Raw genomic sequence first — 14053 nt, 5'->3', positions numbered from 1 at the left:
GCACAGTGAAGGTGGGTAGGTAACCTAAGAGGTAACAGAGACACTTCAGAGCGGGCGGTTCCAACGTTAACACCAAAGACAGAAAGCTAACAGGTCTGATCATCATTCTTGGTTCTCTTCCCCTGCTTCTTGTCTTAGCCCTCAGAAACTACCCCAAATTCTGACAATGGCATAGTCAAAAGGAGAGGCGTGCTTCCTGACTTACCTGCCATTTGTTGAATGCCGCTGAACGCGCCCAGGTTGCTGGAGGAGGTGGCCTGCTGCAGGAGCTGCGGATGAATGCACAAGGGCAAAGTCAGGGCAAGGTGGAGACGGTGAGAGCAAAGTAACTCCCTCTTTAAACTGGGGACAAATTCAGTTTACTCTGCATTTCCAGGGTTGGTTGCTACTGCCTACTGATGGACTGAAGGTCCCCGGAGCTGGGGCTGTAAATCCATATTCATGTCCAATCTCTATTAAGAAACATAAACACTGGGGAAACTCACTAACACTGCTGCCTTAAAACAATTAATCAATTTACTCTTTTTAACAACCAGGTGTTAGATCTATTGAAACCAACATAGCGTGACTAATTATGTCTCTCTGTAGTCTAGCAGTTATCCTAACTCATCTCTGTCAATCAGGGTCCATTCCCTCCCTCTCTTCTACTTCCCAGCACCGTTCAGCTTTCTTCATCTTTCATCAGAAGCACATGAGTTCACTGACGCTGGTGCCAACATAAAGATCATCATGGTAACTACAAACATGAATGCATCTATTCACAGCCATACAGCTGCAGCCACCACTACATGACCAAGCAAATGGACAGCCGTTTTAAAAGTCCTCGCTGCAGAGTGAAACACACAGCTTGTCAAAACTCACAACTATCTGGTGCTATGTACATCGAAGTCATGCATTGTAAATGTCAATCTTCAAAAACATTAATATACCTGTGAGAAAGTCTGCATTTTCCACTAGTGCTTTCAGGGCTGCATTTTTCCTGCCATGCAGAATGAGTGAGTGCCACGAGATAAAGGCATGGAACCCCTGGGGTGCTGCTGGACTTGTCCAACTCAGCTGAACCGCAGCTTAACTTAGGTGAAAGACTGAGTGTTGGGCTGAACTTATGGATCTTCTTTTTGGTAAGGGAGACCAGTACAGATACAGTTAGCAGTGTGGGCAAGCATATAGTTATCTCCTATATTCGGATGTACATGGATACCAGAAACACAGATTACCACATTTATTACTGAAATATTGTTGTCACACTATGTGCTCAGGAGGAACAAGATTAATTCACTATTTTAAAAACAGCTTTCAGAGCCAGGCGTGGTGGCTCACATCTGTAATCTCAGGATTTTGGGAGGCCAAGGTGGGGGGGATCACTTGAGGTTAGGAGTTCGAGACCAGCCTGGCCCACATGGCAAAACCTCCATCTCTAGTTAAATTACAAAAATTAGCTGGGTGTGGTGGCACATGCCTGTAATCTCAGCTTCTTAGGAGGCTGAGGCATGAGAATTGCTTGAGCCTGGGAGATGGAGGCTGCAGTGAGCAGAGATGGTGCCAAAGCACTCCAACCTGGGCAGCAGAGCGAGACTCGGTCTCAAAAAAAAAAAAAGAAGCTTTCAGAATTTATTTGGGGCTCTGTGAAACAATCTAGAACACTGTTCCTCTGGGGAAGTCCAGGTCTTTCCAGTTTGATATGAAAAACCCTACACATGGATATGACTCGAAAATGGATCTCAATTGAGGTTAACAGCACCAAGCAGTGTGGAATTATCAGTGGCTTATTCCAGCAGTCCCCAACCTTTTTGGCACCAGGGACAAGTTTCGTGGAAGACAATTTTCCCACAGACCAGGGGTTGAGGGGAAGGTTTTGAGATGAAACTGTTCCACCTCAGCTCATCGGGCATTAGATTCTCATAAGGAGCATGCAACCTAGACCCCTCGGCATGTGCAGTTTAGACCAGGTTCGTGCTCCTAGGAGATTCTGAGGCTGCTGCTGATCTGACGGGAGGTGGGGCTCAGGCAGTAATGCTCTCTCGCCTGCCATTCCTCTACCTGCTGGGTGGTCCGGTTCCTAACAAGCTGTGGACTGGTACTGGTACCCAGCCCAGGGGTTGGGGACCCTTGGCAGATTCAACCCAAGCCTCAGGTACAACAATATTATGGGACTTCACACTATCAGGTTATACTAAAACCAAGAAAAGTCTGTGTTCAGTCATCCCTCTCCATTCCCTGCCCACACACACACTCTCACACACACAGAAAGAGGAAGAGAGTGGGGAAGAGGGGGTGGGAAAGCTAGGGACTGCCCACTGTAATAGCAAGGCCTCATTTCGGTTTGATTTGTTGGGTTTCTCGCCTCTTGTGCTTATCAACTGCAACTTCCTCCTCATATTCAATGTTTTTAAATTTTAAAAATTAAGCTAGCCTTGAAGATGTTCAGAGGAGTTAATAGCACCTACTGAGGTAAGTGGAAATACCTGGAGTGTCATTAAACCACCACCTAGGATTATTGCCATGGATAACCAACTCCTGGTGAGCCAGGGTCAGAATCCATCACTCAAGGCAGCTAAGGGCTCTTTGAGAGAAAGGGCTTTTCAGCTGAAAGGGAGTAGAACAAATATGCCCAAGAAAGAATCACCCACGGCAGAGGGAAACGTAGTGAGAGCTTCTAAAAACATGTTTCTATAAATGAGGCTGAGATTTCCTCTCCTTCACGTACACAAACAATTTGCAGATGTGGTCCCAGAAACATGTGCCAGAGATTTCTGTGAGCCATGGGGGCACAGGAGATGTGCTAGAAGACAGAGTGGACACGTGTCTCAGTTTTCAGAAATGGTGGATGGGGGAAGCCGGACTCTTAGAAAGTACAGGAAGGTGAGCATGATGTCAGCCTCAGACAAAAATTCTGGTACAAACCAATCGGCCGTGAGCATTTGAACAGCACACATTTGTGAAAAACAAATCATAGTCAAGCCAGACTCATTTCTTTTTTAAAAGCAATTTTTAGACTGATCAGTCAAGAAAATAATGGCAGAGCAAATACAGATTTTAGCAAGACAGCTGACAAAATCTCTCATGGTATCTTCATGGACAAGGTAGAGAAATGAACAGAAAGTGATGGGAACCTGAGCCAATGCTTTTGCTAGCAGCACAGAGGAAGACAGGAAAAGCATGCTTCTCATTCATTCATCAAATATGTACTGAAGAGCGATTATATACCAGACCCCACTGGGCACTGGGGGTGGGGCAGCTAAAAAGACGAAGGTGACCCACAGTAGCACCCAGAGTCCTCAAAGAGGCAGTATGGCCAGCCGGCGGGACACGCAGGGCTCAAGTCCCAGCGGCCACTAGCAGCTGGTTGATTCTAGGTAACGTTATGTAACCTCTTTGAGTCTCCCCTTCCTCATCTGTCCTAAAAGTAGGATCATCTCACCTTCCAAGGTGGAATAGGGAAGATCATTTGACACAAAAGCACAACTTCTGCTACAAAGTAAAGCCAGTGGGTGACAGGATCACAAGAGGGATAGTTAAAATGTAAAATGACAGAATGAAGACCCAATACACGTGGGGTACACACACACATACACACACAGAGACACCCTCTCTGAGGCTGGAATAAAAGGCCAAAACCCACAATATGAAATTATATTAATAAATGTGAAGTCCAGCACTTATGTTCCAAAGTGCAAAAATGGCATAGAAGAGCACAATTTAGCAGTAATTCAAGCAAAAATAAAATCTTTGGAATGCTGGCTGCCTTCCAGCCCGCATCTGCCATGGTTACTACAAATGCCACTCTCAAGCTCCAGTCAGATGCCCTCAAGTCCACACTAGAGGTAACTACTCCGTCCTGTTCAGATCTCGCTCGGGGGACTGTCTTAAATTCTGGTCACTGTGCTTCAATAAAGACACAAAGTGAAATGGAGAGCATGAGTAAACAAGCAGAAAGCTCAAGTTCAGACATCACGAGATGTAGGGAATGGCTGAAAGAACTGGGTCTGCTGGGGCTTGAAATAGAATAGAATTTTGTTGGTTTCAAATAGATAAAGTAAGAAACACTTGATTTTATCAATCTGGTTCCACTGTGAAGAGCCAGGATCATGGAATGGATGTTCTGGGAGATTTCTCTTGAGGTCCTGCTGGCACAGACCCTGGCCTGACAGGGATGAGCCAGCCCAACGGCCTCCCTCTCGTTACATCATCAGCTGCATGTCTTCTAACTCACGGCCTTGGGGTGTCTTTCAACACGGGTTAGAAGTTTAACCTGTGGGACTTTGCCCCTCCTCCATCAGGCAGGAATTCAATTAGTCCTGTTCTTAATAGAATCAATCTAACTTGGAAAAATATCCTGCATAAATGCTGATTTCAATAATTCCCTGAGATGGAAAATGTACTGAAAACGAATGCCTCAGTGTAGGAAGGGGAAAAGTCAGTTTGCAGAGTTTCAGTGGGTGAGGACCACGCCGGCATTGCCCAGCACTTACCGCCAGATACTGCGGGGTCAGTCCGCCCAGCCCCGTCAGGTTCCCCCAGGTGGCAGTGTTGAGCTGCTGCATCTGCTGAGCGAGCTGCTGCTGGAGGCGCCTTTGCTCTTTGTCCTTCTGAGTGTCAGCAAACTTCACCACGATAGGTGAAGAGCAGCCCTGTGGTCAGACACATTGGAAAGTGGAGAGGGGGTTACAGGCTGGCGGAATCCGCTCACGACACTCAGCACCGGAGCTACCTTTCTGCACTAGCTTGGAGCACATGGAATGGGCTGAAATGGTCTAAATCGGTTTGATAGTCCTTCTTCTTCTCTGAATAGTACCATCAACAGAAAATTCCAGACACTGCCAGTGGTTTCTTTGGGGGATCTGGTAGTCGGTGAAGTCACCTGCTTTCTTGCTCTGATTAGTAACTGCCTCTCTTTCTCTCTTCCTGTGTCTTCCTTCAACCTTGCAGGACCTCCTTACAGACAACAGACCTTACCAAGGTTCTTTAATTGAGCTTCTTGGGTTGCTCGTCTTAAAGACAGACTTGGCTTTGTGTGTCTGCCCGTGTCCACAGGTGGACAGAGGACAAAGGGGAGAATCTGTAACGAGAATGGCCATGTCTCTCATTCATTATCTTTTACTTTTTCCCATTTTCAGTTATGTATCTGTGAACTTTGGGATTGTGAAAATCCTACCGGCCCAGCAATCACAGGGAGAAGTACTTTATTTTAGTTATAAGGATGAGGGCAGGAGATATTCAGAGAACACAGGCATTCTCCAAAGTAACCATTCACGTTTTCAGAGAGGCCTCTTCCCTCAGCACACCTGCTCTACCCGCCATCCCTGGAGCTGGTGCAAACCCAGAAAACAGAAGCACATTCTAGCCAAAGGAGGTAGACCGTGAATGGCAGACAAAGGAGTCCACTTGGCTTCTTTCCCTAATGAATCTCACCATTCTAGCAGCTTCTTTCAGTTTTAATTTCCTTTAAAAGGCAAGGAGTAGGGGTGGTGAGAAAGAAATGGCTAAAGGTCACAGAATTCACTACTGAGCTAGATAAAATCATCAGGGATTATAAGGGCCTAACACCCCAAGCACAAAGACCTCCTTTCCAAAGCACCTTTGCAACATTTGCCACTTGGTAAGTAACTCAGCAGAAGTCTCCCCCTCCTTCCCCAGCCTCTTCTCCTCCTTCGTGTGGCTTGCCTACACATTTCATCACAATTAAAGCTGTTCAATTTTGCTGAGGTATAAAGAAGTAATTCTACCCAAGTGATTAAAATAAAAACTTTTATTGAAACTCAGCATAATAGACCTCTCTCTCTCTCTCTCTCCTCTCAGAAATGTTATATTCTATTTAAATGTGATTCTCTGTTCCATTCCCTTTGGGTCATGTTTCTCTTTTCTGGAAAACAAATGCATTTTTTTCCTTATCACTTTGGGTAGTTACTGGGGATGCAGTTCTGAATACATGAGGATATCATGTCCGCTAATAAAAAAAGTGAGAAAAATGAGATGAGTATTTCAGTGTTAAACTTCCAGCCTACTGGTCTTCAGCTCTGGTAGGCAGAGTCATGGTACAGAATGTTAAATGTCAGTAAATTGCACAAAAATAGTATTTCCATCATTTAAAAAAATCTGTAATTCATTTTTTCTGTATCTGTTCCATGTTTCAGTACTTCACTTAAAAGAGGGCAACATACTTTGAAGATTATGTAGAGAGGGGGTTTTGCATGGAAAAGGGTTGTCGTTGTTCCATCAAAGTTGTTCCATAACAAATTACAGCATCTCTCCTAACAGAACATCTATTTTTTTCTTCCTTAAATAGTAAAAATGATATAAAAGCAGAAAATCAGGCCAATGATTATAGCTTAAAAATGATTTTTTAAACCATGAAACACAGGGCAGGGATAGAGTGAAGGCAAGTGGAGAAATAGAAGGCACGATATAAAATTAATTGTTTTTAAGACCTTGTTCTTTCAACATTCACATCATTGTGAATTAGGTAATACATCTTTGTTAAAGACGTATGCCAGAGTCCTGGAAATAATATAATTAGTTAAAAATAAACAACGTTAGTCAAACAATTATAATGTGACTGCATAATATATAACCTCCTATTTAAATGTCAATTAAAAAAAACTAAACAAGAAATTTAAGTGTCAGAGGGCCCCTCTGTGTAAGCATGAATGTCCAGTTTTAAACACCAAATTTGGTTTTCAAATAATAGAGATATTAATAATAAAGGATCAAGGGCTTAGGAATAAATATGCCCCAGTGGTCAAACCAACTCTTTACGTGATGGGAACCTACTGTTTCTCAGCCTGGTTCATGCCCAGTTCTGCTTTATGATCCCGAGTCCTCCTTCTACAGGAACACAGGGGAACATGGTCTCCCGTGGGTTCTCCGTGGCTCTCTGAGCATTACTGGGGGGGCTCCAAGGGAAGGAATGGGGATCGCAATGTTTCTAACAATAACACTGAAGAACTGAGGTTCAAAATTATCTCAGGTGAGACCAATTTGGGTACAAATCACTAAATTACAAGAAATAAAAATAAGAATGAAACGCATATACACAAGATAAGACTTTTTTTTTTTTTTTTGCCCCTAATAGCACTTTCATTTTAATCTTCAAAATGAATTGAAGATTAAAATGTGGCTGGAAATCAGGCTAATCCACAGGAATGGAGCAGCCTCAGTAAGAGAAAGAGGGAAGCAAAACACCATCACATGTGTAACTGCGTGTCAGACAAGATTAGCTTCCTAGACATTCCAAATCCTGCTCATTATCTCCTATCATGCCCGATTTTCACCTGAGCTTGCCTTCAGGTAGGGGGTTGTGAGTGTCTTAAAAATGCATTGCACTGAAAGGAAAACACAGTGATTATATAAGATATGTTAGGAATATCAAAGTCAAGATCAATGTTCGAAAAAGACAATAGGCTTTGCAATGCTGGTATCACAAGTCAGAAAAGTACAGTAAACACTGAATGACAATGCCATGCACACTCCTTCCCCCCTTTGCACCCACCTTTTGATTCACTATAAAAAAAGTTGCCCACAAAACATGACGCATAATGATCACTTAGCTCCCAGCATGCTTTGGGAGATGCAGCATTGCAAAAAACAAACAAAAACAAACAAACAAAAAATAAAACCCCAACAAAAAGGGGGGAAAACAGAAGCTCAATCAAGAAAAAAGTTTTTTGCATATTAAATAAAATTGAAAATATCTTTTTTCAAAATATGAAAACACAGCTTCAGATAACACCACAAGGCCACCTCCGGAAAAGATCACCCATACACAAAGATACAGTATACATAATACAGCAGAACATGCACTCCCAAATGATTCTATCAGACAATACAGGAGAAGTAACGGCATATCACTCTTGGAATGCTTTTGTGCAAAATTCTGAAAGGCCATGACCCAAATCACAGACTAAAAGTACAGAGCCATCTATCTAGGTTCGTGGGTGTGCATCCACACCAGGGTATTTACCTTCCCCTAAAGCCATGATCTCTCATTAGGAGACCACATTTGAGCCTTTATTATGTTTCTTTGTTATTGCTCATTTTTTTAAGGAAGGAGACAAATCCTATTTTCCAAATTTGCATTTTCAATGTTAAATGCAGTGGGAGAAATATTAACTTTCTCCAACGTTCTTGATGTAAAAACACAATGCTGTTTGACTAGATGGAAGATAACTTGACCCTGTATAAAAGAAAGAACCCTGGGACTTAGCACAGGGCAAGCAGTAATTTGGGGTGGGAGGCTGTTACTGTTTCATCCACACCGACCCCGGGGTGGGGAATGTATTTGATCCTTTAGGTCCAGAATGACACTTTGCTTAAAGTGCTCACAATTTTACATCACAGGACCCGTGCCACTGCAATAAAAGGCTCAAATAAATAACTGAAGAGCAAGTGGAAGGTTTTCCTAAATGCATTTCAAGTCATTAGGGGAAAAATGCATAGAGAAAGAGTGAGAGAGAAGGAGAGAATGAGAATGAATGAATGAAAACTGAGATGGTGAAAGTTTACATCTGTGATTGTCATGTGAACAATCCACACAGGAGAGAATTGCTTTACCATTCCCCATCATTTGCACAAAGAAAACAAAGAAAGGGCAGATGATACAGTACCTCCATGGTCTGAGACTGATGCATGGCTTTGATTGCATTCTGTGCCATTGCCCTTGTAGAAAATGTGACAAACGCACAGCCTGTGGGAAACAAGGGGACAGGGAGCAGGAAAGACAAAAAACAACAAGACAAAAGGGTTGGACGCTTGTTAAACCAACACAGTCTACGAGAACTGCCACAAGACGACACTGTTCTCAGTAGTACATAAAAATAAAACAACTTCTCTCTCTGGTTTTATCTTACTTTGCTTTTTATTCACAGTGCTGACTTGCTAATCTGACCAAAGCAGAAAGATTTATTTATTTATTAGTTTATTTTTTAAATGGAAACTAGGGGAGGAAGTTGGGTACTGTTTTTAGCCACCGGGTTTGAAATCAGCAAGATCTAGTTTGCATTTTCTAAAATAAAAAGTTGCTATTTTCCATTTTCTCCTTGACTGAAGATCTTTACTGAGGGCATCCACACATCGGGGCTTTGTATTTCAAATTTTATCATTGATTTTTAAAGGGGCAAATAAGAAAATCCTCACACCAAGGGCAAATGAGCAAATAAATTTCAAGAGCTCAAAATGTCAGCAAACAAATGTATCTAAATCCCTTCCAGGTAGTTAAAAAATATATATGTATGTATAAATATAAATTGTTGCTATGCAAATACAAATATACCAAATCTGTTACAATTTAGTAATTTTTAATTTTAATAAAAACAAATGCTTCATTACTCCGAGAATATTCAATACTGCTATAAAATGTAAAAAATATGCATTGTCATTTATTTGTATAAAATCTTCAAGACTTACGAGGCTTGCCAATTTCTGAAACGTATCAAAGATTTGACCTTAAGTCTAACATACACAAGACAATGTACACTTCTCTGAATATCTGCCGGGAGACCAGTGAAACCTTCCGTGCCTGTTTTTTCTTGTGCTGTAAAATAACTGGACTCTGCAGTGCCTGTTCTGCTTCTTGTCCCAGCGTTGGCCACCATGCAGGTCACTGCTCCAACTACATGGTTCATTGCCCTTTTCCCTAATAAAAACACTGCCTTCTCAAATTTACATTTTATTCATCATGCACCCTTGGGCTTCTTAGAGAAAAAGACTGTGAAATTAATGCAGATTCAGGCTGATTTTATAATAAAACCACAGCACACTAAAAGGTTAGCTAAAGCAACACAGACTTATTTCACTTACGATCTCTAATGACTTTAAAAGTGCACTGATTTTCAGCTTCTTTAGCCTTGCACAGTTTGAACTTAGGTATCAGAGAATAATTTAGTGTTCTACTCAATCGCCTCAAAACATTATTATTACTACTTAAAAGATTTCCAAATGAAGCAGATCTAAACACTGAGAGGCTGACATCTATTGTCATTTCAGAGTGAATGCATGAAAAGCAGAATTCTGGCATCAACAATGTGAGATTGTTGCCCCTGTGGCCAATAAGCAAAATAGAACATTCTGCATTCAAACAACCAGCAGATTGTTTGGTTTATGTAAATCAATCTGTGAGCCATAAAATATATTTTCTTCTTTTGCTCTGCACGAATACCTGGTGAGATTATCAAGTCAATACTGTGGTGGCACCTTTTAATCCAACAGCAATAAGAGAAAGCAATGCCTGCCCGTTACCCTCAAAGCACAACCACATCCAGTCATGAAAATAAGTCAATGCATTTTTTGTTCGCATCATGCTATAATTTTTAATACACAAAAACTCTCAGTACATGAGAAACTCATCTCACATTCGCCTCCTGGCTAAGCTGGCTTGAAGAAGCCTGAATGAAGTCCAGCTCACGGTGAATGCTGAGCTGTCTCATGTGGTTCTCCGACAGCACGGCAGCTGATGAAGCTTACTATCTGAACACGCTACCTGTACTGAGACTGACTGTAGCTTTTGTCATCAATAAAAGCAATTTAGTGGCCTTCTCTGAGGCAGCTAGATGATGTAAGTGTGGGACAGAGGACAGGACCTCCACTGGCTTCCATACTGATGCTGAGCTCTGAGGTGATCCAGTCCAAATTTACCATCTGTTTCCAAGTAACATCTCTTCAGAAGCATTTTCATCATCCCTGGCGTTATTAACAGAGGAAATAACACTAAGAGATTTTTATTTTTCCACTTCTTATCTTGAAACTACAATGGAGGAGAAGACAAATCGTCTACTGGAGATGGATTTGAAACCAAGCGGAGCCTGGGCTAATTCTGCTTTTAATAGTCAAGAAGATTGCTGTATTCACTTCATTTGCTCTTATTATCCAGCACCATGTGCCAAGCTGACAGTTTCCAAATGGAGGGTAAAAATGCGTAAGAAACATAAAATGTCAACAAAAATCAATAAGGCACAGTTTATGCATTTGCCACAATTTCATATATGCAGAACTTTTTAAGAAAGATACAGCAATTATCAGGCCTCAGAAATATTACCAATAGAACAATAAAATTCTGTTTCTATAAACTCAAACCATTGCCCTTTCCTCTAACGACCGTGCAATTAAAAGCCTGACTGATGCTTCTAATTATACAATCCTTACCCCACCCAAAAAAATGATCTGACACATCTGAGGACTTCTTTAACCTTTTAATTCTACTGGCAGTGGTGCAGTAAGAGAGAAGCTGTCTCCTTAGGGGTTTCTGTCAAGTTCTGCATTGTGTGCTGTGTTCAATTACTTGAGAAAAAAATTACAGTGTCATTTATAAAGTGGGAGTGCATGTTGAAAAATGTCACTCTCTGTGTCACTCGGGATGAAGTCAAGCAACTTCAGAGTCAACTGTTTCTTGCAATGGTAGCTTGTTAACCATTGTAATCTCTCTAAAACAGGAGGTCACGGTAAGTCCTATGGATAGATTTTTAGTTTTTGTTTCAACACCACTGAAAACACATGGGTGGCTTTAGGATTAGGCCTCCAATGTATGGCTTTATACTAACACAGGATCACGTAAGTCCCTACCATTAAGACTGGCTGCTGGCTTCTTCTCTCAAGCCAACCAGAAGGCTTTCCACTGGACAGAAATAACTTGGGTTGTAACTGTCCCCTTTCTACTAAAAATGAGCTTCTGGGTGCAGTGGTGTTCACTGGGTCTTTACAGGACAACTGCTCTGATCCTGTAGGGTCAGCCCTTAACTATTCTAGACTGTTGAATGTCAGGTCTCAGCAATCAGCTCTTTGGCTACTGACCAAAATGCCAGAGAAACAAGGCTGGGTGGGGGGGCGGGGGGGGGGAATATACAGGTATCAATATAATGAAGCCATACCTCTTTCTTTTTTGGTGGGGAGGGAGTTTTGGTAAGACAACATGTATATTACTCTCTGAAAACCTCCACATATATAGTAGCACAAAAATTCCAACTGTAAATTTGGCCAACCTGCAATTTACCTTTGCAATTATTTATTATCCCTACTTTCAGAATGTTAGGGATTGCTCACAGAAATGAAAGGAGCTGCATTCCTCTCATTTCAGTGAGGTTACCTTCTTGCTGCTAAAACAGATAAATGATTGACTGGGGAAAGGTTTCTCAAAGTAATTTCCTCCTACAGACAAGATCTAAGGAAAGCACGTAGCCCTGTCACAGAGAAGATTTTGGAACACATCTATTACACTTGTCATTTCAATTGAAAGGATATCTTAACTCAGGTGTTCCACCTTTTTCCTCAGCTGCAAGAGAATTGAGAACTAGATGAATTCTTGCTCTGCACCAAAAAAAAAAAAAAAAAAAAATACAGCCACTTTTAAAAGCATGAACAATGCCAGGGCCTCTTGCTTTTCTTTGTTACTTCTTTGAAAGAGGTGGAGTACCCACTATACTTCAAGTGAAAGAAGTGTAACTTGTGTAGGACGAAGGAGATTTTAACCTATGGAAAACTTGCTTATAAGTTCCTAGTCAGCCAAAGAAAGATCTTAATGCAGCCAATCTTTCTTGTATCTTTTTAGCAGGGGCAACATTAAACATATGCTATCAATATAATAATGGGGCCTAAGAATTAATACTCTGATGGGCCATCCCTGATGCTGGGTTACTTTATTTAAAACTGGCATGGAGACATCACTCATTTATGGCATGTGAGGCTGGGTACAGACTAGGTCCTACTTAATAGCTGGCAAAATCTCATCATTGAGATAAGATTGGAAGTCTGTATTTGGAACAAGATGGCAAATGCAGTAAGGAGTCAAGGGGGCATGTCGCCAAAGTTCCCACACATCTGAATGTTTAGGTACTGTGTGGGCAGAGCTAAAATGTGTGAAAACTGATTCATTTCTGTGTACATGTTTGTTGTTGTTTTGAGACAGCATCTTGCTGTGTTTGCCCAGGCTGGTCTTGAACTCCCAGGCTCAAGTGGTCCTCCTGCATCAGCCTCCCAAGCACTGTGTACATGTTGTAATAGTCAAAAGCCCATCCCTGTATTCTGATCAGATATGACAAAAACAAATGAGGATTTAATAGCTAAATCCAGTCTGCACTTGCCAACATCCCTGAAAATATTGCCAATTCATTTGTCAAGGGTTTTGGCAGGGGAATGTTGGAACACCACAAACACAGCTGGAATATTCTTAAACAAGCAGAAAGTTACCTTAAATGGCAGTGAAGATTTGCCTACAGTTTGTGGGGGGAAAAATGAAATAAACTCCTTTACTGTCTCTGGGTTACAGATATTCAACTGCCACGGTGCAGAAAACCCTGTACCTAAATAGCCCCAGGCTGACTGTGGGATTGTGGGTAAGTGAGAGCATGTGTATTTTAGGAAATCAACATGCTAGGGTGATGCTGTCGATTAAGCACATTTGGCTTAGAAACTTCAGGCTCTGCTTCTGAGAGCAAACACCTCATCTGAATTGCCACATGTGGGCCCATGGCATCCTGCTCCTTTTCTCCATGAAGGCTTCTACAGCAGGCCTGGAGAGGCTGAGCAGCCACCTGCAGAAGGTGCTGAGCATCCCAAAGTTGCTTGAAAGCATCTCAGTGTTTTCCAAGTTATAGAAGATGGCAGAATGGGTTACTTCCCCAAAGGGAGAAACACATACTGAGATATGGCCACACTGCCTCAAGCCAGGAAGAGTCCTCGGATCTTCAAGAGGCTCCAGGTGCCTGGCAGGTGTTAGGTGCTTTCCACGTAGAGAGTCATGACAATTTCCTGAGGGTGTCTGCCCTGGAACATGGGCTGGGGCTGGTGAGTAAGATGGGATTTTAAAAATATTTTCTTTTCTTGCCAAAAGGTAAATTACGACTTAAAAAAAAAAAAAAGAGGCAGTGATTCTAATCAAAAGTATAGCATGGCTTGATGGGTACAGCTGTGGGTCAGGGCAGTGTACCTCTCTGACACAGTGGGGGTACTGGGTCAGCCAGCCTGGCGAAACCTCAGTGTAACGCCTCTTAGGGAGGACCTGAAACCACTGATGTGGCAGGGAAGAAATGACATTAGAAATCCGCAGGAGCCAGCTAGACTAGTTGCC

The 14053-nt window shown here is 42.1% G+C and overlaps 1 protein-coding gene across 26 annotated transcripts in view; it reads right to left on the bottom strand.

Annotated features, from left to right (window-relative positions):
* CELF2 (CUGBP Elav-like family member 2) overlaps positions 1-14053 on the bottom strand; it is an 868560-nt gene that overhangs the window by 60567 nt on the left and 793940 nt on the right. For all 26 annotated transcript variants that reach the window (XM_063611064.1, XM_055296484.2, XM_055296488.2 and 23 more), the window contains 3 exons: positions 8604-8683; positions 4473-4631; positions 206-269 (listed from right to left, as the gene is read on the bottom strand). In XM_063611064.1, coding sequence (XP_063467134.1) covers positions 206-269; positions 4473-4631; positions 8604-8683 — 303 coding nt within the window. The remainder of the gene's footprint in view (positions 1-205; positions 270-4472; positions 4632-8603; positions 8684-14053) is intronic.

This window comes from Symphalangus syndactylus, chromosome 10 (assembly GCF_028878055.3).
Source record: "Symphalangus syndactylus isolate Jambi chromosome 10, NHGRI_mSymSyn1-v2.1_pri, whole genome shotgun sequence".
In the NCBI taxonomy this organism is placed as follows: Eukaryota; Metazoa; Chordata; class Mammalia; order Primates; family Hylobatidae; genus Symphalangus; species Symphalangus syndactylus.
Note: the sequence above shows the minus strand (reverse complement) of the source record. Positions and strands in the feature narration are given on the sequence as shown.